This window comes from Cnephaeus nilssonii (genome assembly GCF_951640355.1).
Source record: "Cnephaeus nilssonii genome assembly, chromosome: 4".
NCBI classification, from domain to species: Eukaryota; Metazoa; Chordata; class Mammalia; order Chiroptera; family Vespertilionidae; genus Cnephaeus; species Cnephaeus nilssonii.
Window position 1 is genome coordinate 52,898,888 of NC_137075.1, and position 22,558 is coordinate 52,921,445.

The 22,558-nt window shown below is 48.2% G+C and overlaps 1 protein-coding gene across 2 annotated transcripts in view; it reads left to right on the top strand.

Annotated features, from left to right (window-relative positions):
- GLDN (gliomedin) overlaps positions 1 to 12,490 on the top strand; it is an 80,269-nt gene extending 67,779 nt beyond the window's left edge. For both annotated transcript variants that reach the window (XM_079768005.1, XM_079768006.1), the window contains 6 exons: positions 1,611 to 1,748; positions 4,081 to 4,218; positions 6,800 to 6,883; positions 6,981 to 7,106; positions 8,273 to 8,423; positions 9,911 to 12,490. In XM_079768005.1, coding sequence (XP_079624131.1) covers positions 1,611 to 1,748; positions 4,081 to 4,218; positions 6,800 to 6,883; positions 6,981 to 7,106; positions 8,273 to 8,423; positions 9,911 to 10,388 — 1,115 coding nt within the window. In that variant the 3' untranslated portion in view covers positions 10,389 to 12,490. The remainder of the gene's footprint in view (positions 1 to 1,610; positions 1,749 to 4,080; positions 4,219 to 6,799; positions 6,884 to 6,980; positions 7,107 to 8,272; positions 8,424 to 9,910) is intronic.
- Positions 12,491 to 22,558: the final 10,068 nt, after the last annotated feature.

Genomic DNA, 22,558 nt, shown 5'->3' on the forward strand with positions numbered 1-22,558 from the left:
GCTTTTTTTTGCACTAGCTAGAATCTGCAGCAGAGTGTGAAATAAAAGTGATAAGCGTAGATACCTTGTCTTATTCCTGATCTTAGGGGAAAGCATTTAGTCTTCCACCATTAAGGATGATGGAAGCTGTAGGTGTTTCATAGGTGCCCTTTTCCATATTGAGAAAGTTTCCTCTATTCCTAGTTTGATGAGAATTTTTATTAAGAATAGGTGTTGAATTTTATGAAATTCCTTTTCTGCATCTGCTGAGCTGATCATATGATTTTCTCGTAAATTGTTAAGTTGCTGCATCACCTTGACTGAATGATACAAATTTTGGACTCTATTCGGGCATGCAGTTAAACTATTTGCAGATTAGTGTAATCCTTTCAAAGCTTATTTTTAAGCATTGTTATGATGGACCCATGGCAGCCTTATCTCTTGGGCTTATTTAGCCCCATTACTAAGACAAGACTTTTCCAAGGACTCTACCCAGTATCCTATCATTGTCTGAGATCTCTCCTCCTTGACTGGTGGGAATGAGAACTTTCCCTGTGCAAGCTCTGAGAGTTCTGTAGTGATGTGCTTTCTGTCCATTCTTTCCCCTGCTTAGCATCCTGCACAGATCATTTCTCAGCCAAAGACGCCAAGTTCTGAAGTTCTCCAGCTCTTTCTACACAACGACCTCCTCTCTCATATTCTACCCCACAAATTCTAGCCACCTCTAGTCCCAAAATCCTTGTTTTTGTTTCTTCACTATAGCAAAATTGCCAGGCTCTATTTGGGTTCCCCTCCCTGTGCTGCTGTGTGGAAACTACCCACCAGCAGTGAGCTGTAACAGTCGTATGAACCTATTTGCTTCCTTTCTCTCAGAGGTCAAATCCTGTGCTGCCCATAGAGTAGTGCTGAGAGGTCATGGCACACATCTCGACTGTTGCTGTTTGTGGCGGGGCTGCAGTTCCTGGAGTGATGGCTCCTCGAGAGTGGAGGCAGACGTTTCACCCACTGCAGTTTGTTCACACTGTAACCACCCGTCTTAATGCCTGTCCTACAGCAGCTTCACTTGTTTTGCTATTTTGAGTAAAAGCATTTTGCATTGGAATGCCACAGAGGGGGCCTTGGTGATAGAATTGGATCGCTCTCTGCTACTCTCTCAGCAGCATCAGTTATAACCACTGTAGCGCTTAGTTCCAATTTCTAAAAATGAAAGTATGGGTAAGTGCCTACCCTCCACTCCAATATGTTGTGAGGAATCAAGCAAATAATGCAGATGACATCTCCACTGTTATAGCACCAAGTCAGCCCCGCACAGTGCTCCATCCAACCTGTGTGGGTGGCTCAGACTTCTGATCAGGCCTCACCTTCTTTCTGCTCTTCCTGAGACTATCTCTCTTGTGGTTCAGTACTCTGTTCAGCCTGTTGTTCCAATCAAATGTCTAAAGATATCCCATCAGAGCCACCTGCAAATACTATTCTTCAGTGATGGCCACGCTGCTGTCCTAAAGTGGTTGTGTGTGTTAGGTATTTGGTGTTTGAAGCTGCTTCACCTTTAAAGTGCACAGTATAATATCACAATGCAGTGTGTCAGAATTTCTTGTACAAAAGACTAATATATCTTTTCCCCCCCTCAGGGCTACCTGGAGCCACAGGAATTCCGGGGGAAAAGGGAGACCCTGGTGAACTGGGCTTGACTGGAAATGCGGGCCCCGCAGGGCAGAAGGGTGAAAAGGGGGACAAAGGGGACGTGTCCAATGACGTGCTCCCTGCAGGTGAGAGGCTGCGCTCGGGCCCTCTCCCGGGGGAACAGGTGCGAGGCCTGTCTGGATTTCAATGCAAGGGCTGCTCTGGGTCTTCTCTCCTCATCTGCCTTATAAGGCCATCTGCTCTGTGCTTTCAAAAAGGAGAAGATTGTGCATGTTACCCCACTGTTGGCAAGACCAAATCTGGGATCTACGCAGAAGTAGGCTAAATAATTCAGGTCTAAACATCATGGCTGGATTAAATTAGGATGAACGAAACTTCCCTTTTCCAACTATCCATTAAATCCAGCACAATCCAGAATAATACATGTCAGCAAGCGTGTTTCAGATGCCTCAGAGAACAACTGACAGGAAGTGCAGACGTTTCCTTTGCAGTAGAGATAGGGCCATCCTCAGGCCTTTATCCTAAGCCTTTGACATGGAGAATGGGGGCAACCATGGTTGCTGGTCTTCTTTTTCCAGTTTTCAGCCCAGATTAAAAGCAGATAATTGGTGTCTATGGGGGAGGTGCAGGAGGTGCAGGAAGCCACAGAAAGACAATCACCTGGTGGAAAAAGTAGGTGACAGTTGATGGTCATGGAGGAGGAGGAGGCAGAGGAATTTTAAAAGCACAGGACTTTGGAGACCATTTATATCATAAAAACATAACTATCCTATTAATGTATTCACTAAACATCTATTGAACATCAGAGAGCAGTATTTATGAATTGGATACTTTGCTAAGAGCTGAGACTATGAATGTGAAAACGAGCAAGATATGGCATCTGTCCTCAAGAAGCTAAGATGATAGATGTTCAGAATAATGACCCTAATCATTCATTTGCCCATCTATCCACTGAAAATTAATGGATTTTCATTTTTCAAATGAGCATCTGCTATTTGCCAGGCACTGTGCTAAGACCAAAGCATCAAGGAAAGATCAAGTTATATTTAGCATGCTTTGTTTCATAAACAGGAGGGTGCTGTGCAAAACGCATAAAATTTAAGAAGTGTTTTCACAGGGTAATATACATGAATATACTTTTAAAATTTAAGACCAGGTTACACTTCAGTTATATGGGAAGTCTATACACCCAGAATACTGCATGGTCCCTATACTGCTGAACAAGTGAAGGGTGATGACACACCATGCTGAGTGCACCCCAATTCAGGAGCCCAGGCCAGAGCTGAGGGTGTCCTCTGGTCAGAGAGCAGAGGAGGTGTAGTAGGGTTGGATCATGCCTGCCCTGCCCTGGGCACAGACCCACCTCTGGGCTCTGTGACCCCTGCTTGCCCACCCTAAAGTGACTGACTTGGAAGAGGCAGCTAAAGAGACCTTAGAATGGGACTGGCCAGGTGAGTGGAACTGAAGGGCTGAGCGGCCCGGCCTGATGGCACCTGAGAGCTCCAGAACCAGCCCCTGAGAGCGCTACACCCATGTTGGCACCTGAGGCTAGAGGAATGGCTTCAGGGGTGTAGGGGCCCCAGTGACCTCAGTCACTCTCAAGAGGCAGCGTCAGGAGTAGGAGATTGATTAGGAGATGAAACAGGCTCAGCGGGGTTGAGCTGCCTGCTCAAGGTCACAGAGCTGGACAGGAGCGCCTTATGTCTACCACACAGAGCAGTGCTTCTTGTGGCTGGCTGCATAGTAGGAAACTTTAAAAAATACAGATGAATAAAAATAGTCACAGGGATATAAAGTACAGCATAGGGAATATAGTCAATAATATTTTAATAACTGTGGATGGTGTCTGATGGGTCCTCAACTTACCAGGGTGATTACTTAGTAAGTTCCTTACTTATCTAATACTCTGTTGTACTTCTGAAACTAATATGTCAACTGTAATTGAAAATTTTTTTAAATATATATTTTTAAAAGTACAGATGACCCATCTTCCCACAATTCTGATCTAATTGGTCTAGGAGGGAGCCCAAGATTAGAATTGTATTAAAGCTCCTTGCACGATTCTGATGAACAGTCAGGTTTGGGACCCACCGAATGGCCAGTGACAAAAGGATGAGCTTTGAAGTGAGACACCCTGGGCCTGAGTTCCAGCCTATTCACGTGACCTCGGGCAAAGCACTGGACTACCCTGAGACTGAAGTCGTTTAGAGTCTGCTTCATAGAGTGGTTGGGTGGAGCCATGAGGAGATTTATGAATTCTAGCGCAGTTCCTGGCTCACAGTGGGAGCTCAGCCTGGCTGTGGGAGCTTCCTCAGCTCCATGTGGACACGGGCATGAGCAGTCACCTGTGGCGAGCCCCCGGGAGGTACTCATTCTCTTTATCTTCTGTGTGAAACCCAACTCTGATTATGGCTCCTTAACCAGTCTCCCCCCCACCTTCTTTCTCTCTCTCTCCAGGTGCCAAAGGTGACCCAGGCCCACCAGGCCCTCCTGGCCCACCTGGGCCCCTAGGCCCTCCAGGCCCCCCAGGGCCCCCGGGAAGCAGAAGATCCAAAGGCCCGCGGCAGCCAAACATGTTCAACAGCCAGTGCCCAGGTCACCAACCTTGCCCCAGGGAACCTGCCTCTCCCACTACCGCTCCCAACTCGGGCTTCCTCCAGGCTTGTGACCGGGTTTTTTAAACAGAGGGAGGAGATCTTATCCAAGGAGTCCCCCCCTTGTAACATGTTTGTGGGAGACCTGAGCAGTCTATCCTGGGGTGAGGCCTGGTGGCAAGTTTAGAATTGGGCCTCCCTCCCCCTTTCCTCATCTCCCTCCCTTCGCTTGTCACTGGACTGTTTCTCTTTCTGCCAGATGCACCATCCCTCTCCGCTGAATAGTCTGGAAGGCTAAGCTGCTCACTCTTGTAGCTTGAAGGGCTTGGCAGATGCTGGAGGAGATGATGGGGAAGGTCAAACTGGTTAATCCCCACTGACACTACAACACTACCGCTGCCACCATCAAGCTTTGAGTGCTAAGAGTGTGCCAGGCACGGTGCCAACTGCTAAGTTCATTTCATTCTCACAGCAGTCCTAGGACATAGGAATTGTTATTGTCACCAACTTACAGACACAAAACTGAAACACTCAGTAGTAAGTGGCAGAACTAGGATTCAAACCCAGCCCTGTAGGGTTTGAATCCTGTACTTAACTGTAAGGCCCCGGCTCTCAGAGCACCTTCCATCGGAGGTGGAAATTCACACTTTAAGACTAAGCCGATCAAGGGCGAGGAGGCCAAGAGGCCTTGTTCTGCGGCCATTTTGTGATGGGTGTGGCCACAGGATTGACAGCTGCTTAAAAACAAGATCCGCACTAATGGAGAATACTTGTAGGGCGACGCTAGGACTTCTTCCCCAAGGTGAGACCTGGGGTCTGCCCGCCTGCTTAGCCACAGGGAGGCTCGACTTGCTGCTGTTGCTTCAGTGGCAGACAGGAGGCCCTGCCGGGAGTGTCTGCCTCACTCACTGGATTGCACAGCCGCCTTCCGGAGCAGTCTGTAGTTCTCTCTGGTGACCTGCTTTTTCTGGAGGGTGTTTTGGGGCCATGCACTCTGTAATCAGAGTGGGCAAATCTGTGCTTTCAAAGATGTCACACGTGATACCCCCTCTCCCCCCATAAATGGAGCCTGATTAGGATTCTCCCTGGAAGTTTGGTTCCATCACTGGCATTCAGCACCACCCTCTCCATTAGCATCAGCCCTTTGTTCAGCTTCCCTTGGAGAGTGAGCTGAATGGGACCTTTGAACTTCATCTGAGAGGAGGGGAGGTCTGACCTGAGCGTGTGGAACTCTGACTTGCCAAGGCTCCGCCAGCCAGTGACGGTGGTGCCCGGAGAAGCACTCCGAGCATCGCTGCTGAGAGGCAGGGCTAGGCCCCAGAGTTGGGAAGACTGAGCTGTGAAGGTTTCAGTGAGAGGCCATCGTCTCCCACGCCGCCCCCTAGAGCTGAGTCCTCAGCCGCCAGGCTTCCTGCGCCTGAACGGCCCTCTCCCCTGCTCCAGTTCCATTTCTCTCCCTCCGCCCCACAGCATCAGAAGCAGGTTGGTACTGAGGAGCTAATGAGAGCCTTTTCTCCAGACGAAGAACAGGAGGGCCTCCCTGTGCCTTCCTTGTACAAAGCCCAGGCTCCGGGGGGGGGGGGGGGGGGGGGGGGACTGCATGTGGGGGAGTCAGCACTGACCCGGGACAAGGGGACTTCATCCAGCTGGCAAGGAGCTTGGAGATCACAGAGGGCCCCGCCCCCTGGTGGCTGCTAAGGAAACCGGTCCAGATTGCTCTGAGCTTCCTCACTGAGCACCCAGCTGCTGCTTTGAGTCTAGCAGCCACGGGGTGGTGTGAACCCATCAGAATGGCCTGGCCTTTCCCAGAAAGTCCCATTTGCCCCAACCTGCCCCAGACCGGGGCCCTTACCGCCAATCCACTTCCTCCCGTCTTCACAGTGGCATGTCCCTCCCCTTCTCCTGTCCTGCTTCTGCCGCCCTGAGCCACCTCATCACCGAAGGTCTGAGTTAAGCCCATTTGATACAGGAACAGTGACAGACTGAGGAGGGTGGATTCTAGCTCAGGCGTAGCCTCAAACCGAGTGTGAGGTGCCCATCAAGGGTGGAGGCCTCTGAGCAGGGGCAGTGGGGAGATGGTGGTGAGGGGCTCAGACGGTCTGGGCCAGGCTGCCTCCTCTTCCTCTGTGATCCCTGCCCTGGGCGGTTCAGTCCCTCCTGAGGCTGCTGCCTCCAACCTCTCCATCGGCCCCCTGAGAGTGAAAACCCTCCCAGAAAGTTGCAATCTCGATAAGTAATCCTCTGCCCCTGGAGGCCAGGAGAGAGTCGGTAAGCCTCTTCCCCAAGGATTGCTGAGGGCCGGACCACACTGGCTCAGGCCTCCGTTTCCCCTCTTATTGACATCTCTGGGGATGGTTCCATCTTAGCAGCTGTGGTCATGGAAAGCTTGCTGGGAACTCACCAATGAGGGGGGGCGGAATTTGGAAGTGTATGACTTGGTGGTGCTTAGAAGCAAGCAACCAGAACCCTTGGTGGGCCTGTTGTAGGGGATGCCTACGGGCCTAGAGTCTGGACTGAGGCGGGGAGTGATGCGCTCACTGTGCCGGCTGCGCTTGCCCTGATCACTGTTGTTATTGTTTTAGGTGAGACATGTGCTGTCCCCAATGACGATACCTCGGTGGGAAAAGCCGATGAGAAAGTCAATGAGCACCATTCCCCACAAGCGGGTACAGAAACAAAGCATCCTATTTCGAAATTCAGAAATTGGATGCCTTAAAGTCCTAATTGGGAGGTGAGCAACTTTTTTCTCTCCTCCTTTGGTAGAATCCATGATCACTTCCATTGGAAACGCAACGCAAGTGCTGAAGGTCACGGAGACATTTGGGACTTGGATACGAGAGTCTGCGAACAAGAGTGATGAGCGGGTCTGGGTGACTGAACATTTTTCAGGTACCTTCACTTGGCAGGTGATCTGTACCTGTGTTGTTGTGTCTTCCATCTGCTGCCCGCCGGCAGGCTGGTCCTCTTTTGTGTCTGTCTGAAATCCCTGCTATTTGGTGTAACAATGACTCTTTATTTTAGGAAACACAAATGAGTGGGCAGAATACTTTCCTCCTTTGAGGACACTGATGGCGAACCTTGCTGTTCAGGTCACAGGGACATCATGAGCAGGGCACCCCCAGTGTAGCTTTAGGCAAAGTATCCAAAGGAAACCATATAGCGTTATGACCGATGGCCTCAGAAAGCCCAAACGCACAATGGGGGAGAATGTCAGAGCTGAAGGCTTCTGCACTGTCCACCTGTCTGAGCTTGGCTCCGCCCATGGGAGAGCACTTTTGGTCATCGGTCTCGGGTATCTGTTGGACAGAGCCCCCGGGAGAAGGTGAAGTGCCTCCTCCCAGGGACACTGCTCCTGCATGTGACCCTAGTCACGCTGCCTCAAAGGGACGTGGTCAAGAACTGCTGGTCGTGGTAGCAGTGCCCTCATTCCAGAAGGGGTCTTGCCACGCTCACTGGTCAGAGCAATAGCTGAGATATGCGGCTTCGTTTCATCCAGGCTAACTGCCCAGCTGGTGGCGACTTCCCAGATGACCAGCCGAGAAGCATTCTGGGCTCAAAAGGAAAGAGCAATAATGTGAATGAGCAGTAGCTGCTGTGGAGGGCAGGAGGAGGCAGGAGGGGACTGAACAACTGTTCCTGGGTTAGGCCTATGTCCATCTGATAGAAAAGTTTATAAATAATCGAGAGCGGGGTGGGGAGGGGTGACAGTTTTCCTGGAGCAAAGCTGACTCTGTGGAGACTGCGTTCAAAAGACAAATCAGGAATCCGTAGAAGAGAACTGGACTTTGAGTTTGGTCAGGTCACAGGGACATGACCAGGGCACCCCGAGTGTAGCTTATCCAATTTTAGGCAAAGTATCCAGAGGGAAACCATAGCATTGTGAGTTTGAGAGTCTGAGACTCTTCAAGCTGGACAAGGACCCTCCTTACGGGACACCTCCCTCCACTTCCCTCCATTTACCCTTCCCCCTCCCCCTCCCCGCTAGACTCCCTCCCCAGCTGTGATTGACAGGCCAAAGGGCAGGTAACAGCCTGTCCTGGGCTTCTCTCCTGCAGGCATCAGGGTGAAGGAGTTCAAAGACCAGCCCTCCCTGCTGAATGGCAGTTACTCGCTCATCCACCTCCCGTATTATTTCCATGGCTGTGGGCATGCCGTTTACAACAACTCTCTCTATTACCACAAAGGAGGATCCAACACCATAGTGAGGTGAGTCATGTGGGCCCCACAGTACCTTCTCCCGCATCCCAGACAGCACCTACTATGTGCTTTAGTTACCTGATCCCATCACTTTGCGCCCTCAGGGCCTGGCACACACTCAGAGGTCAGTCAGGACACAAGCGTGAGCCCCTGGCCCAGCCCCTGCCTGGGTCTGCATTCATTGCTGGTCTGGACACCCAGAGTAAGGTTGGAGCCCGAGAGAAGGAGGCTCGGAGTGGTCAGAGGGGCAGCTTTCTTGTCCTCTGAGACAGGAAGCAGCCAGAACACAGGGCTCCCTCCGGCAGGAAGGTGCCACACCCCGAAGTGGGTCCCTGCCAGGACCAGACAGGGACCGAAAGGCAGTCCTGCGTTCCAGGCGTTCGGAGGAAGCTGAGGTGGGCAGCCAGGCCTCTCAAGTCCTCTCCTCTCTGGTTCTTTCCAAACTCCAGTATTTCTTCACTGGAATCCGGTTTGTTAGGCTCAGTGCACATCCCCACACTCACAGGCTGCACATTTCTTCTGCTGCTCAATGGCACCCTCTGGTGTTTTTCTTTTCCTGTAACCTAATGTCCGAACTTTCATTCCTGCAGGCAGGTGCCTCTGGAATCATAAATTCCCTTTATGATTCAGTCTAGATTTGGAGCTGGTCACATCAGACAGCCTCCAGGAGCTGAGGGCATGGAACGCCACACACAGCTCCCTCTGTCCAGTCACCCATCAGCCATGACTTTGCTGCATCTCTTCCAGCTGGTGACCTTCTTCTTAGCCTGCTGTGAAAATTTTTTTAAAATATATTTTTATTGATTTCAGAGAGGAAGGGAGAGAGATAGAAATATCTATGATGAAAGAGAATCATTGGTCAGCTGCCTCCTGAATACACTCCCCCCACCCACCCCCACCACCACCACCACTGGGGAGCAATCCTATAACCCAGGCATGTGCCCTGACTGGGAATCCAACTGTGACCTCCTGGTTCATAGGTCGATGCTCAACCACTGAGCCATGCCGGCAGGGCTGCTGTGAAATTTTTTGCTTAAAATTTCAGCACGGGGTGGGAGAAGAACCTACATGTGCAGGTTTCCCAGTAAAACAGCCCCAAACTTGGAGTTGGTTCTGTGAGTTACTTGTATCCTGGGCCTGTTACTTCTCCTTTTTCACTTGCAAAACGAAAGGACTGAACTAGATCATCTTTGGAGCCCCCTGTAGCTCCAGGAACCTTTGAGAAGGCATTTCAGGAGGTCAGCCAACATGAGAACTCTTGAGGTGAAGGACTTTTCTTGGGCTCACATGGCTGGGAGGTGGACACTTAGAGGCCGTCACTATCCTTCACACCCCACTGCTCATAGCGCTGGGATGGACCAGTAGGACGAGCATGACCTGGGAGCTTACTAGAAATGCAGAGGCTCAGGCCCCGCACCAGTTTAATAGGGGAGCCTAGAAAACCACCCTTGTCAGAAAAAGTGGCGACTCATATCTACCTTTTTCACACATTTCAGATTTGAATTTGGCAAAGAAACATCCCGAACTCTGAAGCTTGAAAATGCCTTGTATTTTGATCGAAAATACCTCTTTGCCAATTCCAAGACTTACTTCAATTTAGCTGTGGATGAAAAGGGCCTTTGGATTATCTATGCTTCCAGTGTGGATGGCTCGAGCATTCTGGTAGCCCAGCTGGATGAGAGGACATTCTCTGTGGTGCAGCATATCAACACCACGTACCCCAAATCCAAGGCCGGCAACGCCTTCATTGCCCGAGGGATCCTCTATGTCACGGACACCAAAGACATGAGGATAACATTTGCCTTTGATTTGTTAGCAGGGAAACAGATCAATGCAAACTTTGATTTAAGAACTACTCAGTCTGTTCTTGCCATGTTATCATACAATATGAGAGACCAGCATTTATACTCGTGGGAAGATGGCCATTTAATGCTTTATCCTGTGCAGTTTTTGTCAGCTGCATTGAGCCAGTGACGCAATGCAGTCTGTTCCCCTCTGTAAACTTCCGATGTCCTCAGGCACCATTTCTATCCCAACAGAAAACTGTCTTTAAGGGGAGCCAGGGACTTCGCTGTCATAATTTCATGACATGAGTCCTTATATGGTTGGTAAATGCCCTGTAAATTCAGATCCTTTAGAGGAAAATAACAGATTGGACACCAAATGGCTGAGATTTGGTGATTCCTCCACAAACCAGCTGGGCAAGTTACCTCTCCCTTCCATAGGTAATATGAGAGAGCTGGCTAACATGATGGGTAAGATTTTCTCTACCTGCAGGGAATTCAGTGTTTCTTGGCTATTGCTGCTCTACAACTTTTATATATTTGGGTGTTGTTGTTGTTTTTGTTTGTTTGTTTTTAGCATGTGCTGAGCAAATTGACCTCTGAGTTGATCAGCCCAATTGCTTGAGCAATGAATTCCTTAGTGCCGACTTATATTTGGCACCTTGAAGCTGCCCTGGCCCTTTAAGGCTGCTGAAGTAGCACATTACCCATAGTTTATTACCTTTCTCTGCATCTGCACCTGCCACCACAGCACCAGAACGGCCAGTATCCTCTGCTCCTGATTGCTGATCCAAGATTAGCAAAAGCAGCACAGCTACATGTGCAGGTTTCCCAGTAAAACAGCTACAGGCCCCTCCAGGTTCCTATCAACTTCTGATCCTGCTGGTTGGCAGCAGTGGGTCATAAACTGAGTCCTCGGGTCTCGGGCTCCTACCACAGCTGTGTCTCCGCTGTCAGAGTACTAAATATTGTGCGGGCATTAACTGGCTACAACTATGGGAAGCACTCCGCAGTTTTCAGAGGAGAAGCACCATTTGTGGTTAACTGGAACAGGGGCAGGCAAACTATGGCCCTTGGGCCAAAGCCATCCTCTCAACTGTGTTTGTAAATAAAGTTTTATTGTAACACAGTTAGTTACTTGCATTATTATAATTAGTCTGTGGCTACTTTTGCTCTATAATGACGGAGTTGAGTCACTACAAGAAAGTTGAGTAGTGGCCTCAAAGCCTAAAACATGGGCCGTCTGGCCCTTTGCCCTCCCTTGATTTAGAATATAAAGAGAGCCTGTTTTTGGAAGGGCATATTCACCAGAGCTGTTTGTTATGTTTGGTTTATTCCAGACCAAGAAGTGGTCATTTATATGGTTTGAGTTTTTGATAGAGGGAAAGGGTGAGGCCAGCATAAAACTAAGTGGCCTTCCAAAACGCAGTAGTGAACTATCCCTTCTCTAATGTCGTTTGAAAGGATGTGCTCTGGTCCTCTTGAAAGCAGGAGAAAATCCAGTTTAACTTACTCCTAAACGCCCTTGAATACGTCTATTTCTGCCAGCTTCGTTTTTCAAACATACGTCAGCCAGGCCGGGCCACTGAGAGCAGAGAGGAATCTAGACAGGTACTGGGGTCCTGCAGCCAGGAGGGCACCTAAGGAAACTCTGACGTAGAGATTTTCCAGCAACTTGCCCTCATCGAATACATGCATGTGTTTGGGGGAAAGCTTCTGCAGCTTTTTGATTGGGGCTAAATCTATCCTCACTGACTCTGAGTCCTGGTTTTATACCTTACTAAAAGAACCATTTTCAAACTCAGGGGGTGTACAGATTTAGATTTTAAATCTCTCCACCCCTGAAAATACCCAGGCAGTTATGAGGGAACTTTTTGTTGTGTTCTCAAAATAAAGGTTTCTACAACTCCCCCCCACACACACCCTGCCGCGCGGCGCGCGCGCGCACACACACACACACACACACACACTTATTAATTACATTGATTGTGTTGTGTCATCACAGCTTTTAAAAATACTCTTTTTCAGATTCATGTTTGTAGAAAAGTAAGTAGAGTTTCATGTTCAAGATCAGTGTGTAATGAATGCCAGTCTGCTTTTAAAGTATTTAAGTATGTGTGTTGCTGTTTCTGGACACAGGGGGCCTGGATATGAACATAATTTCATAGTAACAGCCATGTTAGTAATAATAATAATTAATTGTATGTGTGGTAGCAACCAAAATGGTTAGTTATTAAACTAGCATATATTCCTTTTAGGAAAACGTTTTAGAAACCCCAGTCTTGCTTGATATCTGAGCTATCTTGGTTCCCTTAATTGTGGGTAAGGAATTATATATTCACTACCAGAGAAGGTTGTACTGGAATGTGTGCTTTGTTTTTGCTATGGCAGAGTAATATGAGGACAGCTGAGTTTGATCAAGGTCTAATGGGTAATTTTATATGATTGAAAGTTTGTTTTTACAGAGGGAAAAGAATAAAGATTTGACTCATTCTTTTCTGCAAGCAGCACTTGATTAAAGACAAAAAGGTGTGGGCTCACTGCTAAAATAGAACGTACAACCGAATGCTTTTAAGTCAAGATATCATTTTGGCAGTTTCCGCTGTCACTCATTACCAAGTTGCTTTAAAGCACTTTCCAAATATCTGCACTTCTGATGTCAGAATCAAACCAGATAATTCTCTAGTTCCTCTTTAATCTATAGTAGATAGCTTCCCAGGGGAAAGTAAATAAAACCACCCGTCCCGACCTCCGCGGTAGGTTGGACCCTATTTCAAAGCATTTTCTTTCAACTGATAACGTGCCCTCTTGAAGCCACGCAGGTGGTTATGGTCTTGTTACAGAGATTCGGATCAATCAAACAATGCAGGAGGAGAGATTGGAGAGATCCACTTTAATCACCGCGGTGGGCCTAGAGAAAATGAATTCAAATTCTAAGCCAAGCTACAAGCAGAGCTTCCCTTTTTATTAAGGAGCCAGCCCTATGTGCACTTAGTGGTTATCTCGCAGCTGGCCTTGAAAACAACACAGTTCTATCCAATTAAAAAAATGCACCTGGCATGGCATTGAGATTATGGGCATATCTAGTGTCTGGCCTATAAGGTCAGGCAGCTAAGTTTATCTTCAAAGAATTCCAAACAGTAGTTTTACAAAATAGGAGTTTTCCTTCTCATTCCCCCCGCCTTGTCCCACAAGCTTTTCAGCCTTGTGGTACAATAACAACGGGATGTTATGGTGAACAGGGGTATCAAAACTCTTTTAGTTATTAACGCCCCTAGTGCCACAGTCCCCATCAGTACTGTCCACACTGAAGTCCAGTTCCTCTCCTGCAGGTGTCGAGTCTCCTCCTGGCCCGTGTGGGTAGCCCAGGCTAGGGATCTCACGGGTGAGGGCGCTGGTTGCCAGGATCCAGGCTGTTTCCTGGTGCAGGAGCTGGGAGTGGTGTAGCCAGGTCTGGATGCCATCTACTTCAACAGCCGTGGGCGTGCTCAGGATAACAGTGTAGCGTCCCTTTCAGGTTAGGGTGAGTCCTTGGGCAGTGAACTTCTTTACCCACACCGAGTCCCCGGGCTGGAAGGGATGTACAGGGTCCGCGGTGGGCACTGGCAGAGCATCTCAAACAAGCTTATGGGTGGCTCTCTGGGTATACTGCAGAGCCTGTAAGGACTTGAGTAAGGGAATGGTTATGAATTCCAGCTTTTAGTTTCTCCCTGGCCCTGGGAAGAGTGGGGGAGGTCTACTATACATGATCTCTAAAAGGGGGAAACCCCTCCCGGTAGGGAGTACACCTGGCCTATAAGAGGGTGAAGGGCAGGAGGTTGGTCCAGTTTTCACCGGTTTCTAGGACAAATTTAGTTAAACTCCTTTTTAGAGTCCTGCTCATGCCTGTCCTAAGGCTTGAGCTATACTTTGAGATACCTTGGCTACAAAGGCAGGGCTGTTATCTGATCCTATGACTATTGGCAGCCCGAATCTAAGTATAATCTCCTGGAGTAATTTCTTGACAACTATAGAGGTAGTTTCTGTCCTAGTGGGGTATGCTTCAACCCAACCCGAGAAGGTGTCTGTGAGTACTAGCAGGTACTTGTACTCTGATGCTGGTGGTTTAATCTCTGTGAAATCTACCTCCCAATGCTCTCCTGGGGAATTTCCCTGGGGCCCGAATTCCCAGGGGGACCCTCTTACCTTGCTTAGTATTTACCTGTGCACAGACAGTACTTCTAGTGACTATGCTTGTAATTACTTTATCTTCGCCTATGTGGGTAGCCTGGTGTAACTGGGCAACTAACGTCCGACCTAGAGCCTCTGGGACCAACAGTCTGTCATCTGGTAGGGTCCACCAACCATCTGGTCCTTTGATGGCTTGCTTCTGTTCTGCCAATTCCTCCTCTTGTTTGATGTAGGAGGGGGTCCGTCGTAGGTCGGAGTCCCGCAGGGTTACTAAAACTTATAAAGGCCCCACTGGTTTTTTTTGTTTGTTTTGTTTTGTTTTGGGCGGCTTCTTTGGCAGTTTTTGGTCTGCGGCTCTATTTCCTCTGGCTTCAATTGTCTCCCCTTTTCTGATGTCCTTTGCAGTGCATTATTACAACTGCCCTTGGGAGCCAGAGGACCTCTAATAAGGCTAATATCTTTTAATGTCCTTTCCGGCTGAAGTTGGTAACCCTCTTTCCTGGGGGATGGCACTGTGTCCCCATCGAAGGGCCTGGATTAAGGCCAAAAGTTCAGCTTTTTATACTGATTTCCCCCTGTTCAGAGACTGTGCCCAAATGGTGCGGTCCAGGGTGACTACCGCTGCCCCTACATATCGGATGCCATCCTGAACATAATTGCTCCCATCCATGAACAGTACCTCATCTGGTGATGATAGCGGGGCATCTGTCAGGTCTGGGCGAGCTGTTTGTACTGCGTCTGTTACCTCTGTGCAGTCATGAATGGGATCCTCTGGATCATCATCTGGAAGCAGGCTGGCAGGGTTGATGGCCAGTGTCTTATGGAACCAGATGCAGGGCTGGTCCAGGAGAAGAGCTTGGCATTGGGTGATCCTGGTGTTTGACATCTATCTCTCCGGAGCACCTCGAAGGAGGGCCTCCACACCATGGGGTGTTGTCAGGGCTAGTTCCTGGCCCAGAGTCTGCTTATCTGCCTCCTTCACCAGCAATGCTGTGGTGTCCACTGCCCAGAGGCACGCTGGCCACCCTGCTGCCACAGGGTCTAGCCTCTTAGACAGATAGACTACAGGTCTCTTTCAGGGACCTAGAGTCTGAGTGAGAACCCCTTTGGCAATGCCCCTTACCTTACTCACGTGGAGTGGAAGGGCTTCGTGACATCTGGCAAGGCTAGGGCAGGTGCTGAGATGAGAGCCTTCTTTAGCTCCTCAAAGGCCCGTTGTTCCACTTCGGTCCAGTTCAGCAGCTGCATTTCCCCAGTACTTCAGTATAGAGGTTTAGCAATCTCCGTGAACCCCAGTCTACAGTCCTCTTCGATGTCCAAGGAAAACAGGCAATTTGTCCAGTGGCTCCCTGGACTGATGTCTTCTTAGAGGTTATGGGTCCCATCGGCTCCATCAAGACTCAATAGGCTGCCCCAGTGTCCACCAGGAAACTAACAGGTTTGCCCCCCCCACTTGTAAGGTTACCCTGGGGGCTTAATGGAAAGGAACCCTGGTCCTATCAGTCCTTTTCCTCTAAGTTAAAGACCCTTGGAGTCTGAGTCTCCCCTTTCTGCTTCTCTAGCTAACCTGCCAGGACATTCTCTCTTCCAGTGCCCCTGCTTCCTACAATAGGCATACTAATTCCTTCCTATTTGCTGATGGCCTTTTCTTTCTTTCTCTGTTCCTCTTTCTCATCACATGTACAACCTTTACAAAAATCTTCATAACTTCAAATTAACTTTCAAACCTTTTATTATTTTAAAATATTTAGAAAAAGGCAGAGGGAGGAGGGAGCAGGCCCTGTACCCTGTTCCCAGGCCTCCAGCTGCTTGAAATTCAAAATGCTACATTCTTCCTACAGAGATAAGGATCTCAGATTCTGATAAGCCTGAAAAGGGGAATGAGGGAATTTCTAGCTGTGCCTTCTTTAAGCCCCCTTAACAGAACACGGTGAAAAGTGTCCAAGGAGTCGCCGGGGGTCCTTGGGTCTCATTGGGGCGCAGGGGGTCACAAGGGAATTTCTCTCCTCACCACACCTCCAGCCACTCAAAACAACCCCTGAAGGGGATGGACACCGGGTGGGCAGGAGGCAGGGAGCGCCTTGCAGGTCCCAGGTGGCAAAGGAGGGCTCCCACCGAGGTGTTTTCATCTGGCAGTCCACTCTATGTTCCCACTGGGAAAAGCACTTGCCTCCTGCCAATGAAGGTGGCATGGGGGAACCAGTGACCCCTACACTGTAATCAGACTCCCTGACCTTTCTGAAATGCCACTCTGCTTGAGTGTGTTTCTATTAAAAATTACTGATGTTAAAACTATAACTTAAGAGATGACATATACATACAAGGACCAAATGGCCCATAAAATATTTTTCTTTTCTTCTAAAGATTTTGCAATGTACTGTAATCATTAATCACATCAAACTTAAATGGGCAATTGAGACAAATACTTCTGAGACCATTTCTCCACCACTGATTAAGACTGGGTGGCGGCAGGTGTCAGAAATAAGATTCATTTAGTTTTTTTTGAGCTTGCTGGGCAGACTTGATGACTTTGTCATCTCCGGCTTCCTTCTTGCAAATAGTTAACTTTAAAATTTGGTCCCTGCTTTAAACCTCTTTGGACTACAATTGTTACAACTTCATACCTTTAAATTAATAAACATAGACAGAAATGTTGTTAGGCAGGCCAATTCCCCCTCTGACAGAGAGAAAACACCCCTGGGAAAAAGGGATCCCAGTGGCCACTCGGGGGGTTGCTATCCGTCAGAGCACTCAGCCTTAAACAAATTAAATGTGTTTTTTTTCTTCTCACAGACTTCTACATATGAACAAATAATTATAACCAGGCAGACAAACAAAATATCAAACAAACATCTGTACTTATACCATTTCAGTAAACAAGTATTCTTACAGTCTTGGGATCTGAGTAGATAACAGGAACACTGCCTCTAAGTCCCCTGATGGGGGCCTCCCTTTCCCACATCCCAGGACAGGATTTTTGACCCATGTTTCAGCAAAACAGAAATGGCACTCATGTTGGACAAAGGAAACAAGATTAATAGACTTGCAAACTCCACTGCCACCGCCGCCGCAGGCCAGTGGGCGGGACCAGTGTGTTGAAGGAAAAAAAAGTTAAAACCACTCGTGGAGTCCGCCAGAGACTGTGAAGGAAAAGTCATACTGCAGTCCGGCTCAGGGAGGGACAGGTAACACATAGAGCGTTATTCCAGGAGAGGCAAAACCTTGTAAGGAACCTTGATAAAAAGCTCAGTAATCCAATCACATAGTCAAAGGTTAAACAGGAAGGGAAGAACCACTCAATGTCCTCTAAGAGGATTTCAACTAACTGACAACAAACTGACAAAACCTTGACAAATCAAAACTCAACAAATAATACTCATATAGGGCCCAAATATGACAGACAAACACAAGACAAAACAAACAATCCTGACACCAACACGAAAAAACACAAAACTAACACCTGTCGGGAGGGAGAGCCTCCAGCCCCTTCTGGGGGGTCCCTCTCTCCTCTCGCAGGAGGAGATTTCTTATGAGCTGAAAGCCTGGATGGCCTCCTGAAAGAAAAGATCTTTAATCCAGTTACAGATGCTATTAGAATCAGGATGAGAGACGAAGGTAAAGTCCAGGTTATGTCCTCTATGAGGATCCTAATAACTGAAAACAGTAAGTTAAACAAACGGTTAACAGGGTCTATAGAGAGTTAATAATAACTTCAGCCTTAGTTCCACGTTGGACTATGATGTCACAGGCAGGGACAGGGCCTGTAAATCTCTCCACCCTGTGGAGCTGTAAGCCCCGTCCCTGGGAGTCTCCGAGCACCAAAAGAGATAAGAAAGCCATAAATAAAAGTTCTTTGAAATATTACAAATGTATACTTTTAAATAAACCTTAGGACTCTAAAAATTCAATTTAATACAGCAAATTCACAAATCAGAGCAAACTGAAACCCTTACTTATACAAACATACAAACAGAGAGAGGAATTTTTATTAGATAAATGGGATGATTCCCTCCCATTCTACTGTGGTAGAGAGCAAACGCCTCTGAAAAAATAAATCAGCAGCGCTGCTTAAGACGTTTGCAGACCGTCACAGTAGGTCCTATCTTTAAACAAATTAAACAATAGAAAGAGATAACAAATACTCTCATGTGCATAGCCATATAGCACAAAGTAGCTTTCACTTCACACAGACGAGATAATGAACAGATAATTATGCCAAGATAGACAAACATCCATACTCACACTCTCTCAGTAGACTAGCCCAGATTGGAGCTGAAACAATGCCCAACTCCCCAGACGGGCTTGGGGGCTCTCCAGGCACCCATGCCCCAGAACAGAATTCTCGACCAATGTCTTGGTGAGAAACTACCGGAGGAGTTAAGACTATGTCCAGTCCCCCCTTCTCGGTAACAAATTGGCTAATCCCACACACAAACAAACAGCATAATTCATCTAAAGAGCCTTCCGAGGGCCAACCAACCCCAAAGGCTGGCCACTCTACTTCACAGAATTTCCTCAATGTTTCAGACTTCATTTTAATTCCATAATCTCTATCAAATCCCTTTTTAAAATTTTTCAACATGCAATTGAGAACAGTGGGTTTACTCTGTCCCGACCCCATGATGATAGGTGGCGCGAGACAGACAAGGGAGGGGGTGACCTGTTTTCACAGATCCTCACTCAGATGCCCGCCTGGCCGAGTCCCTTGGGAGCTTAGATTCGTCTTAGCTAAGGTGCACCCGTATAAACCCCGGGCCTGGTCACCTCCACATGGGGTGAGTCACCGTTATGCCGTATGACGAATTGCGGAACCGCAGGTTGGGGCCCACTTGGACTCCGTAACCGAAGTCGTGGAGCCACACAAAGGAGAGGAGAGGGCAGGCCCTCTCCCTCCACACTCACACACTTTCACCAGACATTCACTCAGAGTTTAAACAACAATCCACCCAATTCCTGATTAATTTGCCTGAGGAAGCTCTATGGCCTCCGGGGAGGTGATCAAGCTCCCCCTTCCACTCACTTGGAGTGTGCTGAACTGATGGGGCCCCTACCTTACAGATTCTGTCGACAGGTCCAGAAGTGTCTGTCCGCTCTCTCCAGATGCTGGCCAGGTCCTGGGCTGAGGTCCGGGAGCGTCCAGAGTCCCCCGGTTTAACTCTGCTAATTCAGCAGAGCGGCGCCTCCCAGAGGCCTGTCCAACGTCCCCGGGCCCCTAACCCTGTCCACTCACCAGAGGCTAAAGAGCCAAGCATGGGTTGGTTTTCCCGAAGCAATGCACCAATTTATGTTACAGAGATTCGGATCAATCAAACAATGCAGGAGGAGAGATTGGAGAGATCCACTTTATTCACCGCGGTGGGCCTAGAGAAAATGAATTCAAATTCTAAGCCAAGCTACAAGCTTCCCTTTTTATTAAGGAGCCAGCCCTATGTGCACTTAGTGGTTATCTCGCAGCTGGCCTTGAAAACAACACAGTTCTATCCAATTAAAAAATGCACCTGGCATGGCATTGAGATTATGGGCATATCTAGTGTCTGGCCCATAAGGTCAGGCAGCTAAGTTTATCTTCAAAGAATTCCAAACAGTAGTTTTACAAAATAGGAGTTTTCCTTCTCAGTCTCAGCGTATCGCGCAGCACAGGTGTTAGGACAGAGAAAGAGTTCTGGCGAGAAGGTTTTAAGATGAGGAGTTCTGGTCGTAGGCATTTTGACAATCTTATTCCCCTCAAGGTCGCAAGGTGAAAAGTCAAGTGCGAGACCACAGTTCTTCAGGAGCCAGGTGTCATTTTCCAGCTGCACATTCTGGCCTGTTTGATGCCGAAGCGTCTGATTGGTGGCGTGAGACAGACAGTGTGCGATAGGGCTTTTCCCTTTCCATCCAGCTGCTGTGACCTTGGGGATCATGTCATCAAAAGCCACGATTTCCCATCTGTAACCACTGATTCTGAATAATTCTGAACAACAAAAGAGTAACTGGGACTGTCTCTTTTTTTGTTGTAATTTATTTAACTTTAATCTACCTAGTCAATAAAATAATCACTGCTGAACACAATCACATATTGGAACAAGTGTATTTTATTTTGACCTCTTGCTAATTTAGATGCAACATTTAAAAGAAAAAACAACAACCCAAAACACTATTGTGGTGGAATTTTATTGGGTTGTTCCTCTGTCGAAACTTCTGCAATTTACTAGCTCCTCCGAATACTGAAAACTCACTGAAATGGGCTGTTTTCTCTATAGAAAGACATCATAACTAGAACTAGATGTACACAGCCGTAAATGCAATGGACATTTGCTCATTTATTGGCATAGGCAAGGCACCTGAAGAGAACATAACATTTGGGGCTAAATATAAAAAGAAACAAATGTTAAAAACTGGATTTGCATGAATTTGGACAAGTCTCTTAATCCTCAGAACCTCTGTTTCTTTTGTAAAATGTTGATAACAGCATTACTTAACCTCCTTTGATTTTTCTATATGAAATGAGAAATGCTCTGAAATAATACAAGTCTTGATAAATTATAGCTGTTACTTTTATATTCATTCCTACGGGAAACCAGAATGACCCTGTTGTTCTTATGGCTTTATTCAGGGGCTGGTTAGGTACACAGCATCAACTATTTATATCTGCTGGCCTGTTTGATTAGCTAATTAACACTTCACACCACCAAAAAAAAAAGGTCCCTTCGTTCTACAACAAATTTACAATAAAACTGCCCCAAATTAAAAAAAAAAAGTTTAAGAACATGCTGCTTTGCCCTATAGAGCTTCTTTATAACCTCCTCTAGAAGTGTCTCTGTTAGTGGGTAGCCCAGGCATGCACTGCTGATGACTTTTGTCAGTAAAATATAAAGCAAAAAGAGTGTGGGAACCCCTTTCACGTCCCGCGTGGTTCAGGGTTCCGGTTCAGGGTTCGGGTTCTGGAGAAGGCTGCAAACAAATGAAAACAGACTAAAAAAGTATTAATTTGGGAATAATTGGGGCCAGGCGGGAGCCCACCTGTAGTGGGAGGACTACCCACTGCTCTGGCCTTGCTATCCCTTTTATTGAGACTACTAGAAGCCTGGTGCACAAAATTCGTACACAGAGGGTGGTTGTCCCTCAGCCCAGCCTGTACCCTCTCCAATCTGGGACCCCTCAAAGGAATGTCCGACTGCCCATTTAGGCCTGATCCCAAACGGGCAGTCGGACATCCCTCTCACAATCCAGGACTGCTGGCTCCCAACTGCTTGCCTGCCTGCCTTCCTGATTGCCCCTAACCGCTTCTGCCTGCCAGCCTGATCACCCCCTAACCACTCCGCTGTCAGCCTGGTTGATGCTTAACTGCTCCCCTGCCAGCCTGTTTGCCCCCAACTTCCCTCCTCTGCCAGCCTGGTCACCCCTAACTGCCCTCTCCTGCAGGGTTGATCACCTCCAACTGCCCTCCCTTGAAAGCCTGGTCCCTCTCAACTGCCCTCCCTTGCAGGCCTGGTCCCTCTCAACTGCCCTCCCTTGCAGGCCAGGTGCCTCCCAACTGCCCTCTCCTGCTGGCCATCTTATAGTGGCCATCTTGTGTCCACATGGGGGCAAGATCTTTGACCACATGGGGGCAGACATATTGTGTGTTGGAGTAATGGTCAATCTGCATATTACTCTTTTATTAGATAGGATAGAAGCCTGGTGCAGGAGTGGGGGCCAGCTGGTTTGCCCTGAAGGGTGTCCCAGATCAGGGTGGGGGTTCCCTTGGGACATGGGGCGGCCTGAGTGAGGGGCCTGTGGTGGTTTGCAGGCCAGCCACACCCCCTGGCAACCCAAGCGGAGGCCTGGTATCTGGAATTTATTTTCCTTCTACAATTGAAACTTTGTAGCCTGGAGCAGAGCCAAGCCTGCTGCTCCCTCCTCGGCCAGCAGCTATTTCTGTGGCAGTTAATTCACCTTCTATAATTGAAACTTTGTAGCCTTAAGCAGAGGCTGGGCCTGGACAGGGTGTGCGGAAAGCTTTGCTTCCCCTGTTGCCGCCGGCAACTCTGGCTTACTCTCTCAAGCTCTGTTCTGCCGACATTTCTGTTTGAATTTGTTTACCTTCTATAATTGAAACTTTGTAGCTTGAGTGGAGGCTTAGGCCTGCAACAGCTCGTGGAAAGCTTGGCTTGCTCTGTTACCTGGGAAACCTTGCTCTCTGTGGCTGTAGCCATCTTGGTTGGGTTA